This window comes from Leucoraja erinacea, chromosome 26 (genome assembly GCF_028641065.1).
Source record: "Leucoraja erinacea ecotype New England chromosome 26, Leri_hhj_1, whole genome shotgun sequence".
Taxonomy (NCBI): Eukaryota; Metazoa; Chordata; class Chondrichthyes; order Rajiformes; family Rajidae; genus Leucoraja; species Leucoraja erinaceus.
Window position 1 is genome coordinate 28167673 of NC_073402.1, and position 24289 is coordinate 28191961.

General features: G+C 38.5%; 1 protein-coding gene across 13 annotated transcripts in view; it reads left to right on the forward strand.

Moving 5' to 3' along the window:
- LOC129709885 (protein 4.1-like) overlaps nt 1-24289 on the forward strand; it is a 99210-nt gene that overhangs the window by 30797 nt on the left and 44124 nt on the right. For all 13 annotated transcript variants that reach the window (XM_055656539.1, XM_055656540.1, XM_055656544.1 and 10 more), the window contains 5 exons: nt 12991-13483; nt 15372-15584; nt 17085-17189; nt 20691-20733; nt 21422-21497. In XM_055656539.1, the coding sequence (XP_055512514.1) occupies nt 12998-13483; nt 15372-15584; nt 17085-17189; nt 20691-20733; nt 21422-21497 (923 nt within the window). In that variant the 5' untranslated portion in view covers nt 12991-12997. The remainder of the gene's footprint in view (nt 1-12990; nt 13484-15371; nt 15585-17084; nt 17190-20690; nt 20734-21421; nt 21498-24289) is intronic.

Sequence of the window (24289 nt, forward strand, 5' to 3'; positions counted from 1 at the left end):
AGAAGCTCCCTTGAATAAATTGCATATGACTGCCTGTTTGGTGGTTTTTTTCCCCCTATTCTGAACTGCAAGGTTGTATTTCAAATACAGATTTGAAGACTGTATTGAATGCAGAAGCAGAACTAGTCAAAGTCGTTTTATTCTCTTCGAAGATCACCTTCAGAATTTTTTTTTTATCATTTCCTTTCATCTTCCATGGATTTGGTACATTTACTATAATTTCAATCACTTAAAATGTGTATAACCTCAACTTTATCTATTTCAATTCATACATTTATGCGCAATTGTAAGTTAAAGATTCCTGCTGTGGTTGTTTATTCTGGTTGAAATCTTTGAAAATATTCATATTCATCATCAAAAGATCCTTCAACAAACATCCCTATGGGTCACAATTTTCTTAAATCTTTATAACATCTTGCTTCTGAGTCCTGGGCACCAACAATATATATTGTCTTTAACGCTGCAAAGTGACTGGAAATTTCAAAAAGTGCCATAATCCTTTAAAAACAGCATGTTTTGAATTATACTAAGAGTCCATGGGATGTATCAGATATATTGTATTTCGATGACAGTTGCGTTGCCTCAACTTCTGTATTCCACTGGCAAATGCTTCACTCCTTTGGAACTTCAGATGGTTAGTATTTTGTTATCACTGAAAGTTTCCCTGAGTTTCTATCGGCTCTTGATAGACATGTTGTTCAATTCTTCAGCATCAGGAAGAGTAGGAGGTGAACACCACCAGTGTAGCTTTGTTTTATCCACCTTAAATACACGATTTGAAAATTAAATGCATTCAGTCACTAATTTTTTGAAGAGTCCTTAATATTTCTCTGCTGGTTTATGATCAGTTGAGTTCTTCTTGTCCAATACTCGCTGTCATCTTATTCCACGGCGTTCCATGTGGCACGAAAATCAATTGGAAATGCATGTTGAGACCATTTGCTGATTTAAAACTAAATTTTGGGCCTTTTCAGTGAGCCTTTGTCCAAAGATTGGGGTTTCTTCAACATGTTTGAATGCAAAACTTTTATTCTTGCCTCTCCTATTTGTTAAGACAAAATATGCTTTATGCCTACTGAATTACCCATATCAGAGCCTGTATTAAATTGAATAATTATTTTTTTTCCTATGACTTGATATCACAGATGATAAGCCCATTTTGTTTTCTTTCAGCAGTTCTTATTTTCTCTCATTTTGTATATGTTATTTGTCTTAGTGTTTGACAACATCACTCTCTTGTATTTTGTAGATTGTTTATTCACCTCTATCATGCGTAGATATAGTTGCTAACCATTTAACTCCCCTTCCCATTCCCACACTGGCCTTTCTGTACTGGTCTGCCTCCATGCCAGCGTCAGTCCATGCACAAACTGGAGGAATAACACCTTGATTTCCGCTTGCAATCTAACGGTATGAACATTGAATTCTACAATTTTAATAACATCTAACTAATGCTCACCCCCGTGCCCAACTTGAACTCCCTCCCATTTCTCTCTTACCCCCCCCCCCAAACCTCCTGCTACTTTCCTCCTCCGGACTTCGCAGTCTGGAACTCTTCAAACCTGTCTCACATCTATTCTCATCTCTGGCCTTTGTTTCAAGCATCTGCCTGACAAAATACCCCCCTTGCCTATGCCAATCTATCACCCGCCAACCCGAACCTTTGTCCTGCCTCTCCCCCATTTCCAGCTTTCTACTCCTCCCACCCCCCCCTTCCCTCTACAATTGTTCTGAAGAACAGTCTCGACCTGAAATGTCACCTATCCATATTCGTCACCTCTGCATGTTCTCCAGAGATGTTGCTTGATCTGCTGAGTTACTCCAGGACTTTGTCCTTTTTAGATTCTGATACACAGGATATAAGATGCACTTAACCTCCCTCAGGTCACACATATGGATCTTATTGTTGTAAATAACTTTCTGGTTGTCTTTCTTATATGCAGGAAGAACGATTTTGTATGTATCTTAAAGCCCACCAGTTTATTTAAAGGTTCTTCAGCTCATGTGTTGTATGAATTGCAATATGTATGGTCTCTTCGAGGAACAATTGAGCAGTTTTCAAATCCAGCATTGAAGTTCACAAATCATGTCATTTCTTTAACTTGAAACACTGTTTATCTCGCAATTTCAATTTTTATTATTGCATTATTAGTCCCAACTCATTTGTACCTGGCATTCAAGAAGGCACTGGAAACATATGAAAAACAGAAGACAGCAAACTTATTCTCTCGCATTCAGCCACACAACTTAGAATTTGATTCTGGTTATACTTTACTGTTGGCATTTCTGACACATTTTTCTCATTATAAAATCCCACATCAGCTATTAAGATGTTCTTTGTAAACTATGAAAGGTTACATGTGACAGATGTAAAAGGGCGGAGATGCTGGTTAGCAGTCCAAAACTACAACATTTATTCTTTACTGATAAATCCCAAGGAACAATTCAGGGTATGCTTAGATGTTGAAAATATCAAATTTGCTTCCACATTGAGTGGTTGAAGAGGACTAGCGTTTATGCATGGAAGGGGAATCTGGATAAGTGTCATTATGGACAAAGAAATTCATATAAAAGCATAGGCTCTGCAGAGGGTAGTGAGGGGAGCAGAGAGGATTATTGGCGTCTCCCTACCCTCGGTACAAGAACTGTTCCAGAGCCGCTGTCTGAAGAAAGCACAGAGAATTGCCAAGGACAAACTGCACCCCCTCCACACACACCTGGATCTCTTGCCATCAGGCAAGAGATATCGAAGCATCAAAGCCCGGACTACGAGGCTGCTAAACAGCTTCCTACCACAGGCTGTGAGGCTGCTAAACAGTCACTCTGCACTCACAGTCACTTGACTTGACTCTGCGGCTGGCACGGACACTTTAATAACTGGCACTGGCCACTCAAATCAGCGGCCCCGGACATTTTTTTTTATGATTGGTTTACTGTTTTTAACATTGTGTTTTTTTACCTGATTTTAACTATTTATTCTGTTCCATCAGGGACTGGATTGTTTTTTTTTTAGTGTTATTATGTGAGAAGTGTTTTAAATTTCATGTGCGAGGCTCCGCTATTCACTGGGAAACGTCTTTTCATTTTGCACTGTACTTGTTGCTTGCAAGATGACAATAAAGGTTGATTGATTGATTGATTGATAGAACTGCTCCAGTGTGGCTGGAGGTTCTCCTGGACATCATGTCCGTGCTAGATCTTGGCTGTGTAACTCAGTCTGTGCTATTCACTTGCAATTGTTTCATAACCCTGCAATTTTTCATATACACTCAAATATTTATTCGTACTTTCAGGCAAGTGCATTCCAGGACATAATTAGTTGTGGCCTAGACTGGGAATTTTATGTTGTATGTTTTATCTAAACCTGCTCAGACTTTGCATACCTATCAGAATTCCTTTTGATTGTTTCTGCTGCAAGGATGCAAAACTACGACTCGCAACTCTTTTTCCGTCATGTGTTACCTCGTCTCTGGAACTATTCTGGTTGATCGTTCTTGCTCGCTGTCTTTCTGGGACTAATTCCTGCAGTGTGGTGACCATAACCGTCTAGTTGTGGCCAAACCACTTTCAATCAAAATTCCAACATAACGTGTAGGAATTGACCGCAGATGCTGGTTTAAACCGAAGATAGACAAAAAATGCTGGAGTAACTCAACGGAGCCCGCAGCATCTTTGGAGAGAAGGAATGGGTCAAGTTTCGGGTCAAGACCCTGCTTCAGACTGGAGTTTTCCTTGTCACCAGATGTCTATCTCCAACATAAAATATTTGTTCTTGTATTCTATATCCATATATGGCCCAGAGACCCATATGCTTTATTAACTGTTCTCAATGCCTCCAAAGATGTGTTGAGATTGAGGCCCAGTGCAAATTGGCGGAACAGCACCTCATATTTCACTTGGGGAGCTTACCCCCCAGCGGTATGCATGTTGACTTCTCTAACTTCAAGTAGCCCTTGCTTTCCCTCTCTCCATCCCCTCCCCCTTCCCAGTTTCCCCCACCAGATTTACTGTCTCCGACTACATTCTATCTCAATCTGGCCCACTCCCTTGACATCAGTCCGAACAAGGGTCTTGACCCAAAACGTCACCCATTCCTTTTTTAGTTTGGTTTTGAGATACAGTGTGGAAAAGAGCCCTTTGGCCCAACGAGTCTGCACCAAACAGCGATCCCCACACATTAACACTATCCTACACACACTAGGGACAATTTACAATTAAACCAATCCAATTAAGCTACATACCTGTACGTCTTTGGAATGTGGGAGGAAATCAAAGATCTCGGAGAAAACCCACTCGGCCACGGGGACAATGTACAAACTTCATACATACAGCACCCATAGTCGGGATCGAACGCGAGTCTCTGGTGCTGCAAGGCAGCAACTCTACAGCTGTGCCACCGTGCTGCCCCTTTTCTCTGGAGATGCTGCCTGTCCCGCTGAGTTACTCCAGCATTTTGTGTCTACCTTGAGATGTTCAGCCAACTTCAAAGACCTTATTACAAGTATGAGGTGCAATAGTAATTTTTAAAAATAAATAAATAAATAAATAAATAAATGGTACCAGGACCTGGTAACAGGAGGTAAAACAACAAAAACAGACTCGGTTGGTAGTCCCCTTTCTGCGGAGTTTAATGTTATGATAGAGCGATTGTTCCTACTTTCTTTTTCTTTCTTTCCTAGGGTCTACTTTCTCACTTTACTTCCTTCCCTAACTTCTTTTCTAAGGGGCTTTCTTTTCCCAACACTCTTGCACTTCACGACTCTTGCGCACTTTCTTTACTTTCCTTACTTCTATCTTTTTCTTAAAGCTCAAAAAAAATGAAGCGGTACAAAAAATGTATTAAGATATATGTGTTGTGTAGTATTGTAATTTACCGTACTTCTAATAAAAAAAAATTTAAAAAAAAACAAAAAAAAAACTTCAAAGACCTTTGCATATATGTATTCAGCTCGGTTAGTTCCTTGATTTCTATTATAGTGGTACAATTTATGGTTTATCATTTTGCTGTAAAATTTGTCAAAAATAGTTTGCACATTTGCTTTAACTAAATTTCTGCACATTATTATAGAAAAACTAGTTACATAACTGTTACGGGAGTACTTTGGGGGATTGGCCTCAAATGAATACTGGGCCAGATTGTAGAGCAATCTAGAGAGATTATCAGATTTGTTTAATCCTCTGAGAACTGCAGAGATTTTGTTTGTTTTTGCAGTTTTTCCTCCCGTCTCGAACAGAATCTCTGTTAGGATGATTTCCACAGGAAACAATTCTTCCTATTTATCCCTTTTATAAAAATGTAAGAACGCAAAATAAAATCGGTAGATGGCCACTCGACCCCCTCAGTTCTGCCTCGCCATTTCATGAAATCATTGCTAATCTCTCCCAGATCTCCCCTTCTGCACTAGTTCCCATTCGCCCTCAATTCTCTGATCTTTATTTTAAAAATGTATTTTTCACTACTCTCAATAATCCAGCCTCCACGGGCGTATGGGAGAAAGAATTCTAGAGACTCAACACCCTATGTAATGTCATTTTTAAATGACTGCCTCCTTATCTTGTGGTCATATTCCCACATTCGGGATTCTCCCCACTAGTGGAAACATCTTGATGTGTAGCTGTTTTATGTTTCAGTAGAACAATAGAACTTCCACATTTATTCTAATTTATTTAGCTGCTCATAATTTCATCCCAAGAATTAGCCTAGGGTGTTCTTGTGCAAATCAAGGCACCGAGTGTTATAATGCAGGTTAAAGACTGAATTCACTTCTCAGGTGCCGTCTGGAGTCTGATGGTCTGCTAATGATCACTTTTCTGGCTTCGGATGATTCTGACATTAATGATTATGTTCCAACAAGGAGTCAATAACTTTCCTAATGTTGAAGGAAGCATTTATTGGATTGTTATGTTTTTAGTGTTATGTTCAATGCAAATTTTTATAATGCATGCATTTATAACCAATGCACAAGAGTTTGCAGAAAGTTTGCTGCTTGTTGTCTTGTGTGTATCCGTTGATAAAAGTTCCGAAGCATTTACAGTATTTGTAGTTGACCATTTTGAATATGCAAAACCCATAATCCATTTTCCACATCAGTAAAAGATTATCAGTAGTAACCCAAGTGCCAAGAATGTTTTCTGTAAAATAATTCTGGAAAATGAATTAATGTCTTTGCATAGTGAATATTTGTTGTGTCATTTTCATCCTAAATGAGCAATAAAATATCTATTATTTATAGAAAAGTGTATCGTGGAAAATAATTGTAACGAGTTCATTTCTTTTCACCTCTATTGCTTCTGAAAAGTGTATAATGTGCTGGAAAGAGATACAGATAACTTGTGGTCAGGTCCTCGTGGTTTAGGAGATATCTCTTCAAATTAATTCTTGGAATATGGGTGTTTCTGGAAAGGACAAAGTTTAGTTAAGATGGAAGAACCTCAAAATTGTGAACACTGCCAGTCCATCATCGGCTCTGACCTCCACACCATCGAAGGGATTTATCAGAGTTGATGCCTCAAAGGCAGACAGCATCATCAGAGACCCACAGCACCCTAGCCACAAACTCATTTCACCCCTGCCATCGGGAAGAAGGTACATGAAAACTCTAACGTCCAGGTTCAGGAACTGCTTCTTCCCTACAGCCAGCAGGCTATTAAACACTACAGTAGGCGGTAGGGGGGGTGGTTTGGTTACCTAAAATTGAAGAATTGTTCATATCGTTGAGTTGTAAGCCACATAGGTGAAATGCGAGGTGCTGTTCCTCCAGTTTGCGTGTGGCCTCACTCTGTCAATGGCATTTAATGTATCCGTGAAGAAACCCACTTCTGACTTTGTATTGGAGGTTGTTGCTCATTTAGCTGAAGGTAAACTAGTGTGGTTTTGTTGTCTCCAGGGGCCGTCCTGGTAGGTTTCCAACCAACATGTTTCTCTGGATACTTTCAAGAGACAGCTAGATAGGGCTCTTAAAGATAGTGGAGTCAGGGGATATGGGGAGAAGGCAGGAACGGAGTACAGATTGGGGATGATCAGCCATGATCACATTGAATGGCGGTGTTGGCTCGGCCTACTCCTGTGCCTATTGTCTATTGTCTTCTAGGTGTGTCCTCCACCAATATGATGATTTTTTTCTGATCCAGTTTGGTAGGCTCATGGGTGTTACTTGATCTGGGTCTTCTTCTTATCGAGTCCACATACAAGATTAGAAGTTGTTCAGCCAGAGCTGAATACACTTCTCGGCATCTACATACAATGGTGTCTGCCTTGCACCTCTTGCGCTCTTATACGTGGTGGTGGAAACAGGGCCGCGACGTGAACGCCCTTGACCCCACTTGATCTGGGTGCATTAATAGGTGTACTGACATGACAGGTTGCTCACTCATTGGGGTACACATTAGAGTAAGTTCAGCTGCATGCACTGAAGAGTATTTAATTTGAAACCTCGGTTAGTATAGTTTATTGTCACCGAGGAACAGTGAAAAGCTTTTGTTGTGTGCTAACCAGTCAGCGTAAAGACTACAAATGATTCCAATCGAGCCATTCACAGTGTACAGATACATGATAAAGGGAATAATGTGAATAACATTTAGTGCAAGATAAAGGCAAGTAACAGGTGGATGGATACAGGTGAGGGCGTTGATGGACAGGTGATTGGATAAAGGCCAGAGGTGAAAAGCCAGAAGATGTGAGAGAAAAGGATTGAATACTGCATATTATGAAACTGGGGGAAGAAATGTAGGTAGAAGAGGAGAAATAGATGTGTGCCCAGGTTGGGCACGGGGGGGGGGGTTACCAAAATTTGGTAGTTACCTAAATTTGGAGAATTAGTTGTTCATACTTTGTTGAAATATTGTGAATATTTGTGAAATATGAGGTTCTATTCCTCCAGTTTGTGAATGGGTTCCCTGGTAGTCCAGGCCAGAGAGGTCAGCATGGAATTAGGAAGAAAAGATAAAATGGTTAGAAACAGGGAGATCTGGTCGACCTTGATGGATCGAACGCAGGTTTTGGCGAAATAGTCGCCAAGCCTACGCTTAGTCTCACCGATGTACAGGAAGCCAAACTGGGAACAATAGATATGGTTGAGAGGTTAGATCAGGTGCACATCAACGTCTATCACGCCTGGAAGATTTCTGGGGATAATGTGATGTGCTGGAAGTTGAAGTATAATCAGGATCTTAGTGATGGGAATGTTGGCCTGGGAGAGATGTGGATCTTCTTTGTGGATTTGGATCTTTGTTGCAGGCAATATTGTTTCCTTCCTGTATTTTGCGATGACTAGCTGAATTGTCATTGTCTCAGAAGGTGCAGAAAAGATGCGCAAGGATGTTGTTTGGACAGGAGGGCTAGTGTTGAATAGACCGTTTTCCCTGGAGCCGATAGGGCTAAGGGATATCTGTGTAGAGGTTGTCAAAATTATGAGGGGCATAGATAGGGTAGATGATTACGTCTGTTTGCCCAGAGGAGGGCAGTCTAAACCTAGACGATATAGTCAGGTAAGAAGGGAGAGATTTAAGTCAGAACAGAACGACAGGCTTTTTAACCAGAATGGTGGATATATGGAATGAGTTCCCAGGAGAAGTTAGTGCCAGGTTTTGCATGTACATAAAAATAGGACTCTAACATCGCCAGGTTATGGAGTTCTCAGAATATACTGCCAATGAAAAACATACCACCGCACTTTCCTGATCCAAATTTGTAATGGCATTTGGGGAAACACACAATACTATGAAACCATTACTAAATTGTAGTACTTTGAAAAGATGACAATCTTATTCTGTTTTATTTTCCTAATAAAATTATATGAAAAAATTTCTATATGCCAACAAAATGATTAAAAATAATAGCATTTCAATGTTCCTTGTGTTATTGCATTGTGATGATGCAGTTGAAACAAAAATAGTTTGTTTAGGGCATTCGATGAGATCATGGTTAATCTTTGACCCAACTCACAAACCTACCAATGCTTGGCATATGTTTTGGTTAAAGGAATTTGTCAATTGTAGATTTAAAATTAACAAATGTTTCAACATAGATTTCAATTTGCAGAAGAGTTTCAAATTTCTGGCAGCCTTTGCCTATAGAAGTACTTATTAAGATTGAAGTTGGATATAGTGGTTCATTATGCATCCGACAACAATAAAGTTCAGCGAGCAGCTTAACATTATTGTATAAATTGATTCAGAGTTTTGACAGTTAACCTTGATTGGTTTGCGAAATTTATGATAACTGTCGACTTTGAAACAAACTATTGATTGCTCATAATTTTCTTGTGGACCCAGACGTATTTACTCATGTAGATTAACAGTTGCAAACATTCTGAATACTCAAGTGTACAAGAGGGTTGTTGAACCTTTGCCAACCAAAAGTGAGTGTTGTCAGATCAGAATAATAAACCTCCCCTTTGTATTTCTAGCAGGAGAGTCCTATGCTATAAAATGTTGACTTTGAATTGCTTGGAGCTAATGTTGAAGGAATACCATTCCCCAATAGCATTCTAACTTTGCACATTCCGTTACTATAAAAATACATCCCTGCACTTTCCTGATCCCACTTTGTAAAGGTGCTGGGGAAGCACATAAAACCACGAAACAGGTTTGCTGATCAATCAGCCACACACATTTATAAATCATTCATTATGAGAATTATTAAGAAAATGCTACTGGTAAAATCACAAACTTACCAATTTGACAAAGTTAAATTTGGTTCTTGGAATACCAACTTTAAAAGTAGTGACTTTTCTTAAAATTGATTTACTCTGGGACAGTTGCCACAAAATATAATTTCAACTTATTTTTGGCAGAATCTAAATTAGATTAAATTAAAGGCATATAGCCATGTTTTCTTCTCTCGGGCAAAATGCAAAATGCTAGCGGAACTCAGGCAGCATCTGGGGTGGGAATGTACGGAATTTTAAGTAATTACTTGTTAACCATTTTAACTTCTCTTCCCATTCCCATACCAATCTTTCAGTGCTTGGCCGCACGTAAACTGGAGGAATAGTCTTTCATATTCCTGCTGAACTCTCCAAAACTTCGCCTGTCCATTTTCTCCCCAGATGCTGCCTGACACGCCAAGTTCCTCCTGTACTTTTGTTTTCAAGATTCCAACATCTGTAATCTCTTGTGCCTCATTCTCTCCTCTTGGGCTTAGATTTTGGGCAGTTGCATTTGCCACAGTATATTGATTTAGTCAAGTACTATTCAACCTCTTCAACCTTGAAAGAAAATTATTTTAGATGTTTAATCGTATTTCTGCATAATGTAAATAAATTTTATGTGAATATTACTGTTTTGTTTCTCAATCCATTTCATTCATCTAATTTCTTTTTTTGTACCTGATTTGATTGGTTTCTGTTTTTACGACTTAATTCTCAAATTGCATTGGTTAGTCCATAGTCATATTACTCTGTATAATCTCAGATGCACTGTTGTGCTTGCATGCCCTTCTCAACTTGTACTTTTTTATGACACCGAATCTTGTAATTGGAGAAAATGCAGGAACCCAAAAGCTGATGGGGTGTGCCATGTGCTACTTCAGCGAGATTTGGCTCAAATATATCAATCATCTAAATGAACCATTGGTGCCCCAAGTGGCGTATATTGTGGCTTTTATAAGGCAGTCAAAATTAGTTTCCAGCAGTGCAGTGACTGTTCCAGATGTACTGACATGAGTGTTACATAAAATATTTTGGTATTTATTGGAGTGCAGTGTCCAAGTATGTGTCGGATACAATTATGTTTGATAATTTGGGGAGTTCTCTTAAGGGTGTTAAATTGATGTGCAGGGAGGTAATGAATGACCAAGTGATGGGTCTCCTTGGACATACTGTGGACTTGTTTTGTTACTGGTTTCCATAGAACTGGGGTGTAACTGCATTTCTGCAAATGTGCGTATTTTGAAATGTTTTTTTTCTCTTGATAACACCACCCTCTTTGCTGCAAAAAACAGCTTTGTTATATAATTATTAAAGCATTCCTTTAGGTTTAGTTTTATGTGCTATACAATTTCACACACTCGCACAGATGCAAGAGGCTATCGCGTGCTTGCTGGGTCCATGCAAGAGCAATCTAACTGCTCTCTTCCTGCTCTCCCTCCATACCCCTGCAAATGTTCTCTTTTAAAATACTTTTGCAGTTTCCTTTTGAATGCCATGGTTGAACTTGCCTCCCTTGCTCAACACCAGCAGACTCCAGATTTTCACCATAACCTTTTAAAGAAAAGCTATTGATCCTTGCATCAATTTGGGTTCTTTTAAAAGATCACCTTCATACTGTGACTTCTAGCTCTTGATTCTTCTACTGGTCAGAGCGGCTTCTCTCCAACTACGCTACATTTAATAAACGGATAGTTCTGCTTTAATGTGATAGTTGTGTTCCTAAGAAACCTTGTTATAGAAAATTGCTTAATAAAGACCATTGTGTCTATGGGGGGGGGGTCCTGCAGTTATTTTCCCTGCAGGATTATCAAAAGTAAAGGGTTTTTTAATAGCTAAATTTATATTTATTACTGTGTTTAAGAGGGAACTGCAGATGCTGGAGAATCGAAGGTTACACAAAAAAGCTGGAGAAACTCAGCGGGTGCAGCAGCATCTATGGAGCAAAGGAAATAGGCAACGTTTCGGGCCGAAACCCAAGGGCCCGATGCTGCTGCACCCGCTGAGTTTCTCCAGCTTTTTTGTGTAACCTTATATTTATTACTGCAAGCTAAAAATACTTAAGGCTGCATGTTACATTGTTTAATGTAACATTGTTCATTGCACAAGTGTCAATAGAAGCGATTAGCATGTCACTTTCAATAACATGCCATGGTTACATTGGTAGCTGTCTTAAGAGACAATGGTGCCTTGATTACTACAGGAAGGTTGCATGAAAACAAGTTTTGGGTTAGGTTATTTTCTTTCCGCCTGTTAATTCACAAAATAGCTTTTAAGTGGTTCTCTAGTTCTCAATCAAAATTGCGGTATAACCAACTTTGCTTGCATAATGCATATAGTGTTTCCTAAATCATCACGCACTTTCTATCCAGTTAATGTTACTGAAAATGGACACAAAAAGCTGCAGTAACTCAGCGGGACAGGCAGCATCTCTGGAGAGAAAGAATGGGTGTTGTTTCCAGTCGAGACCCTTTTTCACACCCTTCAATGTTCTGGAAATGTGCATTATAGCAGAATTTCTTTTACTTCTCTCAGGGTTCCATCTCATTCTTTCCCATTGGAAGTAGAACAGCTCAAGCTTCTCTTGTCCCTTCCTGTAATTAGAGTCTCTATCATCCTAGCATAATTTTAATAAATCTCTCCTACAACCTCTCAAAGGCCATTACATCTTTCTTACGGTAGTGTCTAAACTAATGTTTTACAAATATTCATCATAACTTTTTTTTGCATTATGTGCCTTTGGTGTTAAATGCCTAAGGTCTAAACTTTTTTAAACTGTTCTCTCAGCTTCTACTATTTGCTTTCCAACTACATTGCACATAAGGAAAACATTAATCTGACATTGGGAAATCAGATGATCCTGAAATCTTGCGGTTTATTTTGTTCATTTAAAAATAGTGCTTAAAAGTTGTTCCTGGGAGCTATTGTGTTTTCATATTTCTTTGTGATATTTGGCCCATCGGTCACTTCTGGCTCAGTGGGAAATCCCTTTTCCCAGTTAATTGCAGGGAGAATCTGTTAATTCTATGCAGACGGCACTGGAGATTAGGATCTTTCATTTCACTGCACATCTCGTATGTGTATGTGACAAATAAACATGACTTGACTTGACTTGGATTCTGAACCTGAGTCACTGGAGGAAGACAGCACTCATTCTAGTTACACCATTGTACAGTCTGATTTGAATGTCTCGTTTATTGAACACCATTCCTCCTTCAATTCACAAATTTATTTTCACATAATTCTTTTGGAACTGCTGTACTGACGCTGAAAAATATAATGTGTTGCAGCGCAACTTTTAGAAAAGACATGTATCTAAGTGTTTATTTTGTTTCATTTTAAGGCTCATCATGACAACAGAAATTAGCTTGAGTGCTGCCACAGGAAATCCACAGCAGCCAAGTTCTGAACAAGAGCCTCCCAAGTTTGACAAACCGGAAAGTCAGCCAAAGGAGAATCAGCAGTTGGAAGAGGTGGTGGACAAGCAAGCGGGTGGAGACCAGAACACGCCAACAACACCAGTCAATGGTATTCCTACCAACAAAGAGGAGGCAGCGAAGGAGCAGTCATCCGGTAGCAAAGGCTTGTCTCGTTTCTTGCCTGGCTGGTTTAAAAGACCCAAGTCTCAGATTTCAGAAGAGGAAAGTGGAAAGGAGGTTGGTGTTGCTTCTGAACCCAGCAACGCAATACCAGAGCAACCACTAGATTCGATAAAGCAAACAGAAGAAAGCGAATTAGTTGAGCAAGGAGCACCTATCGCAGATCAGGAGCTGGATGATAACATTGACGAAGAAGCAACATTAGATTTGCATTCTGTTAGCAGTGCTGAAACTCAGGTAATTGATACTTTTATTAGAATACGTTTGTGCTTAATAGCCACATGATGTAAAAATGTATTTGATTGTTTTAAGTCTGGTCGTGGATGCAGTGGGAACTTTTTGTTGCAACATAGCAATGCTTCATCCACAATTGCACTAACTACTCTGCAATAGCAATATCGTGCAAAAGAAATCCAAATCGGTGGAATGTTCCTCCGTGTGGAGCAATTGCTTTCTTTGAATTGAATGAAACTTTGGCTCAAGCTCTATAATGGTGAAATAAATACCATATGCATTGTAGCCAAGCTACTGGGGGAAAAGCTTTCATTACATATCAAACATTTAACTCGTTGTCAATGTTAGTTAAAATTATAATTTAAAAGTATTCTTGAATTTTCTCACCTGCTGCCATTTTTGTTTACCATTTTACTCTTGAATAGATGTAATGTATGTTAACATTGCAAGTCACTTTTAGACAGTTGCTTCTGTTTTGCAAGTTTGCAAGACTAATATTTGTCCTCTATGCAATCAGAAGTTTGATTGAAAATAAACCTCATAAAATGGTGCAAAATCAATAAGACTTGAGAGAGGAATGAACCTTTTCGTACATCTTTTAAAAAATTGCTACTCATTTTAAATAAATACACCCATAGGTGGGCTATAGGTCCTTGATAAATGATGATTAAACCAAGATCATACGCATAGCTACAGGGCTTAATGATTGGGATAAGGAGGGTTTTTTTTCCATTTCAAGAATGGTTTTGGATGGATACTAGTTTCTCCATCCATTTATCAGAATAATTGTGTTTATTTTAGTGCACAGCTTGTAAAGTTTTACCTGTGGATGAGAGCTTTACTGATGATTTACTGATAAATGTGGAAAATAAATATTTAGAAATAGAATACAGGTGCACAACCTTTTATCCGAAAGCCTTGGGACCAGACACTTGTCGGATTTCGGACATTTTCGGATTTCAGAATGGAAGATAGCGTATATTAGGTAGGTAGCGCGGGCGGCTTGAAAAGTTTCCTCCCCGGAGACCGTCATTGCATAAATGTTAGTCAGTAGGAGGGATTTTTACCTGAGGGGTCAAAAACTTTAATTCAACCCTGCAGTGAAACCTCGCGGAGCTGGGGGCTCCGTTATCCGACCCCGCAACTCTACCCCTGGCTGCGACAATGCGCAGCCCGCGGCCCGCGGCCGGACGCTCCGCACCAGCGTTGCGGGCAATGCCTTACCGGGTGCCGTTAAGCTCAAAACATCGCGGAGCGTCGCTGGATTTGGAGCCGCGGAGCTGGGGGCTGTGAATCTCAAGAAACTAGATTCCTTTTTGTCGGCGGCCACAGCGCTCCGGAGCTCATATTTGCCCGCACCCCGCTGGTGCGGAGCTTTTCCGGCCGCGGGCCGCGGGCCGCGCTGGATTTGGAGCCCCGCAGCAGAGTTGCGATTGATGCGGAGCTTACTGCAGTGGTGTTGGCTTATTTAAATCTGAAGGTAATTTGTCAATTTTACCCCTGCTCTTCAAATAAAAGCCCTCCAAAATTTTGGGACTAAAGTATACCCCCTTCACATAAAAGCCCTCCAAACTAACTGACTAACATTTAAGCAATGATTTACAGATGTAATTTAACTGTAAAAAGAAAAAATGTGATCGGTTTCTCAGGGCTACCTTTTTATTTTGATTATTGAACTAGAGTTCACTGAAAAAAAATGCTGAAACGTGGATAATTTGTAACAGTTCCACTGTTAATCCCAAGAAATAGATTTTTTTGTTTGGATGTTTTTTCCCCACAGCCATTGATTCTAGAGGTGTTGTCTTAAAATCTGAAGAATTTGTCAATTATTGCCCAAGAAAAGGAAATGTGATCTCAGAAGTTAAGGATGAAGTAAAGCTAGATGTTACAGCCAGCCCAAGAGGAAAAAGAAGATATTGGCCCAGAAAAGGATTCTGAAGTTAAGGATGAAGTAAAGCTAGATGTTACTGAGGAAAAAACTGAAAGTACAGAGTTAAAAACCAGTAAGGATTTAAAACCACCACTCAAGGTTGCCAAAAAATCAAAAACCATGCACTGTAAGGTGACTCTTTTGGATGAAACTGAATTTCAGTGTGATGTTGAGGTAAGAATAATGCACTCTTTCTTGCATTTAATATTTTCTCTGTGGCTTTCAACTGATGACTAAGATTTTAGGTGTCAACTTGGCCAGGGAGGTTCATAGATACTTCTAAAACCTTGTAACCAAAAGGGGGTCTGCCCAGTAATAGTCTGCATTGAAGATAAACTTCAAAGCAATATGTGTGAAACAAATTTTCATTTGTTTTCCCGCCTACTCTTTGGTCGTACTGCACTGTTCTCCAACTGAGAGGATGGGACGATAACCTGCCTCCAGGTATTTGCACCATTTAACTAGCCACTAGGTGTGCAAGAATGCTCTGGGGTGTTCCACTCTTTTTCTAATCTTCTCTTCACAAAATCTTCTGCACCATTGGTTTGCAATTTCTCTGTTGTAAACTTAAATGCTTAATCACTATTTGATGAGTTATATGAGAGAGGTTCTGCAGTGTGGTGGGACACCAGCTCACTATCATGAGTCTAGCCACCTTATTTTAGCAGAGAACCACAAATGAACTGCCAAGACCTACACTGTAATAAACTGGCGGGTTTGAAAAAGGTTTGAGAGCAGAATAGCTTAACCTGCCATGGATGAACTAACTATAAGGCTGGGAGCAGGAGAAAAATACTGATTTTGTTTATGGCAATTTTGTCTTATCTTTATATTTCTGGGAAAGAATCTGTAGGCTTTCAGTGGTAAAGTCACTTGTCTCGAAAAATAATTTTTCAGTGTTGTTACACACAAGTTGGTTATTTTGCATCAAATGCAGGTAAGCAATTTTCAAAAATAGCAAGAATGAATTTCTATCCAATATAGATAGTTTGGTTTTTCTAGAGCATGTTAGTTTTTTCGTGAACTAGACGTCTGAGCCTAACCTTCCTTTGATTGTCAGTGGATGCAAAACCCCAGAGCTGAACTGCCCACACAGTGCATTATAGCTGCTTGAAGTGCTCTTAGCATGGCCGAACAGTGGGTCCTATCTAATCGTAATATCCAGGGAGATGCATTAATTTTGCCAGTTGACGGGAGCCTCTGTTTAAATACAAAAGCTAAATGTCATTCTATTTAAAAAAAAATCTGACTTGACAAAGGGATGATAGTAATCATTGACAAAGTCACCCCAATCATTGTTGTCACCAGGCTTAATTGTATATTGGCAAGTTGCAGATTACATAAGTGCTGTTTTCTCAGATGCTACAACAAACAAGTCTTTATTTCAGTATTGTATTACTCAAGGTACTGTTGCTGGAACAAAATCTTTACTTGCACCGCCAATTGTTGTTCACAGTTTAAATGGGCGCTGTAATAGAAATTGCACTATAAATTATGCTTCTCCAAAACCTAGTGACAACATGTGTAATTACACAGCAATAATGCATGTGCAATACTTGATGATGTTGTATGAATTGGCTTTAATATTGAGCATTAAAAGTATTCCGCCTCTTAAATCGTGGTACCGCAAACTGATACATATTAAAATACTGTAATATATCCTTGTTGATACAGAGACATTCCAAGGGGCATGAGCTGTTCACTAAAGTGTGTCAACATCTTAATCTTCTGGAGAAGGACTATTTTGGACTGGCCTTTTGGGATTCAACAAATCAGAGAGTAAGAAACTTTATTTTATTTTCAAAATCAGGCAATGTTCATGTCAAAATCTAGCTATCCTTTTTCTGTCTTATTGAGGCATTCAAAATTTGATTTGATAATTCAGCTTAATAACCTGTCAGATGTAAGCAAGCAATGTTCATCTTTGAATTGTAAATGCGGGAAGTTCTGCTATGATGTGTATTTTCATACCACAAATTGAATATTGATAAATCAGGCAGCACTATTTGTATTATGCAGGCCAAATTGGCTATGAAGCAATTTCTATTCCGACTAAGGGAAACACTTAAGTTATTTCAAAAATTGAAAAGTAGAAAGAAAAACTGAATTGGAGGAGAAAAAACCCTTAGGGGGGGGAAAAACTGTTTCCATGTAATCTCCCTGTAATCGGACATTGTCCCTTGAAAACAGTCTGTCAGTTTCACTACAGGTGGCCCTTGTAACTGACAACTAATCACTTATTTTGACATGGGTGCAATGATACTCTATGAAACAATGTAATGTACACCCATTAATGTTTTTAACCTGCAGCAACAAAAAAAGTTATAGCTATTAAAAGGATATTTATTTTTGAAACCCTATGAGAGAAATAACTTATGTTACTGCTAATCTCCTTTCCCCACTAACACAATAGTTTTTACAGTGTGATTTTCCTATAACATAAAATTTCTTATGAATGCAACTATCGTATTATAGTAGAACTTCTTGAATATAAAGAAAACTATGACATAATGGAATAATGGATTATTTGTATCACTTTTCTGGATGTGAATGGTATAGTAGGAAAGTGCCAGAATTTATATATTCTTGCAAGCTGTTCCTTTCCTACATTTCACAGAATCAAACCACACATAAGGAAGCCAAGTCTTGTGAAGACCCAACCAATTATTATTCACTAACTCTTCTCCCCATAGTCTAGCATTTTTTTCCTTCAAGAATGTATCCAATTTCCTTTTGAAAATAATTATTAAATCTGTTCTCACTGCACTTGCATTACAGTTAACTCATTATAGATCAGAGTAACTCACTAACTAAAAACAAAAGTTATCTTATCTCTGGTCCTTCTACCAGTCAGCTTCCAAAATTGTACCTATGACCCTTGTGTCGCTTACATCTATCTGTTTACCTCATCAAAACACTCTCTTATTCTGAACATCTGTCTCTATTAAATCTCCCTGTAATCTTTTGTGTGCCAGCAAAGGACAACTTTGTTTTTAAGATGTTCTGTGTAAAGAAAGTCCTTTGCCCCTTGTATTAAACAAATCTGCTCTGAAAATTTGTGTTGGTATTAAATGATGAAGATGTTAAGAAAGTTGAGCAAATATTTAATAAGATTTGGCAGGAAAGGTGTATCTGGAAAATGTTCCTGAAGGTGAATAAATGGATAGATTGGTAGTTTATATTATTTATCAACAAACAATAATGGTGCCGGTATTCTGTTACTTTAGTGCTTTTATATTCAGGATTTATATTGGCTTTCAACTAAATGAGGCACAGTTTACCATTTAAAGTACTGTTGCCGGTTTTATAGAATGGGGCTCAGTATATTCCCATGATGAAGGAAATTGCATGGCAATATCAAGTTGGTAGATACCTGTGAGATGCTATCAGACTTGTAAAAGCAGAACAGAGCATTGTGAAAGATAAAGTGCTGGCGAACTAGTATTTAGACTATTTTTCCTATTTGCTCCTCCAGTAGTCGGTGATGTATGTGACTGAGCCTGCTGTGTATTTCAAAGAAGTCGTGATTGGTCTGCATTTGGATTATACACATAACATAAATACTGAGCACTTTATGCATGTTGTGTCATTTGAAGCATCACATTAATTTTGCTTCCTATTGAGATGTGATTGCTGTGCAATTTGAGAAATCATACTTTTTATCCAAAGTATTTTGTTCACTGGTTAAATGGTCTGCACGGTGATTTTGATTATATAAGGAGTTCAGTTATCACTTTCCATCACAGTTGGGAAAGAATAATGGATGAATGAACCCTCAGAGATAATTTAATTTCTATTTAGAACCATTTGAATGGCTTTGGTTTATTTGATGAGTAAGGTTAAATAGTGCTATCAAACACTTGTCATTATCCCTGGCTTTTGAGAGCTGAATGTGATCTGAATAACTGAACATGAAGTCAATTGTGAGCCAGAGTTGTAGTGCACATTATTTGTCATTAATGAGAATCTCATAGCATCAGAACACCAGGTATACCTGATCTTTATTTATTAGTTCCATATATTGAACATGTTTATGGAAAATAAAACATATTGATTTTTGGCACCAAAACGGAATATCTTGTGCATTTGAAATTAATTTTATAATCCATTTGATAATCTGGCATTTTTAGCACTCTGAACTCCATGTGGGCAATTCAGCTCATAATATTTCATGATGGTAAATTGGGGACTCTGGGTTTACAAATAAAGTTTTATGTCAGAGTTGCCCTAAAGAGGTATTGGTTTAAAGGTTGATTGATATGTAAAATTATCAGGAGGTTATAAAAATATTGTATGAAAAGTTGTGAACTGCAGATTATCAGTAACTTGGTCCTATGGATTCTGAACTGGCCTATTGATAAAATACAGAGGGTTGTGGTGGAAGGACAATATTCAGGCTGTATATCTGTGACCAGTGAGGCTCCGCAAGGATCCCTGATCTTTGTGATGCATATAAATGAACTGGACACAAGTGTAGGCGGCTTGATTAGTAAGTTTGCAGATTACGCCAAGATGCTGGGATTGTGGATAGTAAGGAAGGCTATCGAAGTATACAGCAGGATATAGATCAGCTACAAAAATGGGCAGAGAAATGGCAGATGGAGTTTAATCCGACCAAATGTGAGGTGTTGAACTTTGGATGGTCAAATGTAAGTGGAAAATACACAATTAATGGAATGACCCTTAACAGCATTGATGTACAAAGGGATTTTGGGTCCCAAGTCCATAACTCCTTGAAAGTGGCAACACTAGTAGATAGTGGTAAAGAAAGTAAATGGTACGCTTGTGTATATAGGTTGGGGCATTGAGTATAAGAGTCAGGAAGTCATGATGCAGCTTTATAGGACTTTGGTTAGGCTGCATTTGGAGTATTTGGGGGTATGGAGAGAAGGCAGGTACAGGATACTGAGTTGGATGATCAGCCATGATCATATTGAATGGCGGTGCAGGCTCGAAGGGCCGAATGGCCTACTCCTGCACCTATTTTCTACGTTTCTATGTATTGCGTGTAGATCAGGTCGCCCCAATACAGGAATGATGTGGAGGCTTTGGAAAGCCTGCAGAGGTTGTTTACCAGAATGATGCCTGGATTAGGAGGTATTGGCTACAGGTTATTTTTATTTTTTTTCTTCCTTTTGAATATGCTAAAGGAGCTTTCTTTTATGATTATAGTTGTGGCGACTACACTCATATGTTGAACCTATTGTTCAGGATTTGGTCCACAATGTGATTTATATTTGTCAAACAAGCAGTTCATGTAACAATTTTTTATGATTTCAGAGTTGGCTGGATCTTACCAAAGAGATTAAGAAGCAAATGCAGGGTAAGATATTTTCTCATCCAATCCATCTAAAATCACTTATCTGGTTTACGCAATAGCAGGATTCTATTGTCTGATGTATTCCAAAGCTTCTAATAGTTTGTCTGTGCAACATAGATCTTAAATGATCCTTGAAGGATTGCCCACAGCTACTTGTTTATAAATTCCTCACCAAATAAATCTGAACATGTTGGTAATGTAACATTGGCATAAGCAGTACTTTTATTTTGTACACATTAGGGATTTCATGATGGCTTGGATTTTTTTGAAATTCTGTTTTGCACTTGGACGCATTCTCTCAATGGTCTCTCTGACTTTAATGCCTTGAATATTTGCAAAATAAATTATCATTGAAGGCCAGGTCTAGATCCTGAACTTGCAACTGATGGGGGATGATGGGGATCACAGCCAGAGTTGGAAGTAAGCAATGACTCGGAGAAGGGAATCTAGGTAATACAGGGCCAAAGCTGCAGTAGAGCAATTGGGAACTTGGTGATCAGAGCTAAAATATGGAGCAGGTAGGGTGGAGTCAATGGGAAGTGTAGTGGTGCTGTGATCCATGGGCCAGGGTCACGATTTGGGGGGGTGGGTGGGCTGGGGGTTGTGGACTTAAGTTAGAAAGTGAGTTGAGGTTTGGTGGATCGTAGACGGTCCGGGTTTAATGACAACACATTGTTTCTTTCTGCTTCAGGTGGTCCATGGGATTTTACTTTCAATGTGAAGTTTTACCCTCCAGACCCTGCACAGCTGACTGAAGATATAACAAGGTGTACAGCTGTGTTCTCTTAATTTTTTTTAATCAATCATATATTTGATCATAATGTTTTTGAAAATGTTAAGTGCTTTGCTTGGGTATGCATGGGTACTAAATATAATTACCATGTAATTACAAATGTGTGTAAAATAATAATGTAAATTTTGAAATCTTGTGCAAGTACACTCATTTCACGGCAGTAGAAAATAGAATAATTTTAAGATGGTTAAATATAAAAAACGTGCTGGGCTGGATTGTAATTTGGTTAGGATTTTAACAACTATTTATAGGTAGCTCAAAATATTATTTAGAAGACTATTGTTTACAATATTCCATAGCGTACTGAAAGCGGATTATTTAAAACTAATGAAACGGGCATTTGTAGTTGATTCGACTATTTCCAGATCTGTTTCATGAAAGATCTGGATTTTGTGGTAATAACGCCAGCAAAATTGTTGGTATTCACAGTCATTAGAGTGAAATTGACTGCAGTTACTAGGATACATATTTAGATAGTTGAGAAAATCCCATAAATATTTTGGTGATTTATTGTTCCCGACAGAGAGCACTGTTTTGCAATTCACCCCCATGATATTCTCCAACAATCAGTTGATGCAGACCTCATGTATTTATCAAATATTGGTGCTCCAAAGTACCCTGAAAACATTAGACTTTACTCCTGAAAAAAAAAAAAAAAGTAATGTAATGGTTAAACCCTGCATATATTTCATTCCAGTTACATGAGGCTAAGCGTTTAAGCATCATAGAATCCTAGAAAGACACAACACAATAAGCGAAACATCTTCAGCACACCAAGTGAGGACTGAAAATTACCCATGCTTTTTCACACCCATCCTAACCTAACCTATTTTATTCTTTCCCCCCCCCCCCCCCCCCCCCCCCCCAAAAAAAAAAAAAAGTACTGTAAGAATTCAGAGGATCAGGGAGCATCTGTAAAGGGGATGAACAACAATAAGTCTGAAGGGTCCCATCCTGAAATGTTATCTGTCCATTCCCTTCACAGATGCTGCCTGATTTACTATCCTCCACAACTAAGTTTTTTGTTAATAACTACAGCTTCTGCAGTCTCTTGTGTCCATTACTCTCCCCATATTTCTCTCTGCCCCCACCCCTCCAAACTCTACCATTCATCTACAGATTGTGTTCAACTTGCAATAGCCAGTAAATCTGCACACTCGTCACTAGTTTTGAGAGGCAGCAGCTCTACTTACTGTGCCACTCCATTCCCCATGTGGCTAATGAGTCACGATTATGGCTTTGAGAACTCTTTATCCCATAAATAAACTAATCATATCCATGTGTATTATAATTCCCTCAGTCAAATATTACAAAAACAGAATGCACTATGATAGCAGTAGGAAGCTGAAATGCCAAATTTTGTGTACTTTGCACTTCTTAATTCATGTTCTGAAAAAAACATTTAAATTGTTTGTTGAAATTGAGCTGCTTACCCCCTGGATAATTGACTCTCTAAATAATTCAAAGAATTGCCTGGAATGTTACTGCATTTTTAAGCATGTTGCCCATTTTTTCAGGCACTGTATTCAGGTCCAAGTAAGCAGCTTGATCTATTTTAGTTTCTTTTTCTAAACCATTTGCCCCCTTCTATTATAACATTAACAGTATTCCCATCACATAATACTGATAGTTGAGGATCATATTTAAGAGCTAAGACCAGTGCAGAATCTTTATTTAGGTTATATTCCGTTATGACATGTCCTTGAGCATCATTTGGTGGATCCATAAAATATTTAATGCCTCTCTGACACCAACTGGCTAAAAAATCTCTTCTCGTTCCCAATAGTCTAAAACTTAGTTGATTCGAAAATGTTGCTAATTTTCACTAATTCTGCAAAGTATTTGTAATTTTTGTATGTTTTTCTTTTAATTTGCATATAATCTTCAAACCCCTTTTTGCTTATATTTAATCAGTCGGCATCCTTGGGCCTTTTTTGTTTTGATTTTGAGGGTTCACATTTTTTTTAATGTGTTAAACTAAGAATCATATTATGCAAGTTAATCCTTTTAATATCCAAATTGTATGTTTCTGGAATCTTTACTTTGACCAGTTTCCTTTTGGGTATTTTTCCTGACAGATTTGAAAGCAAATTGGATGCAGTACTAAACACTAGATCTCAGTGTAGATATTTAATGAGTGGTCATTTTTTTTCAGAAAATGAGCCATCTGCTAAGCCTGAAAATAGGTGGATGGGAAATATGTTTTGTTGATGAAGGGTAAACAATAGGAGTCCTTTATCCATGCTGAAGGGAGTGATAGGCATGGGAAAATTAGAACACATAAAAGACACAGAAAGGTGTATATATAGGAAAATGTGGAGGGAAATGGTCCAGGTACTGGCTAATCGGACCAGCTTGATTTGGCAACTTGGTCGGCATGGATGAGTTGGGCCAAAGGGCTTGTTTCCATGTTGTACAACTTTGTGACTAATTCTTCCAAGGACACAGCTGCAACTTTATTATAATTTGTGATATTTTGTCAGACTTTTTTATATTTGTTTATTGATTATTCTGGACTGTTTTGCATTTATATGTCGTTTTCCTTTTATGTTCCCTACAATTATTGCAAACTATATTCTACCCTCATTGGATAACTGCTTTTCTTTCATCTGTTACCAGTCACCCTGTGCATGCACTGTACAGGCAGCATGCTTTTGTTATAATGCTACTCACTTGCTGCTTTGAACACGATCAAGCTCTGTACCTTAACCTGTGAATTTCCAAACACCTGTTACTTCCTTATTTTTCATTGTTCTTTTTCATTCA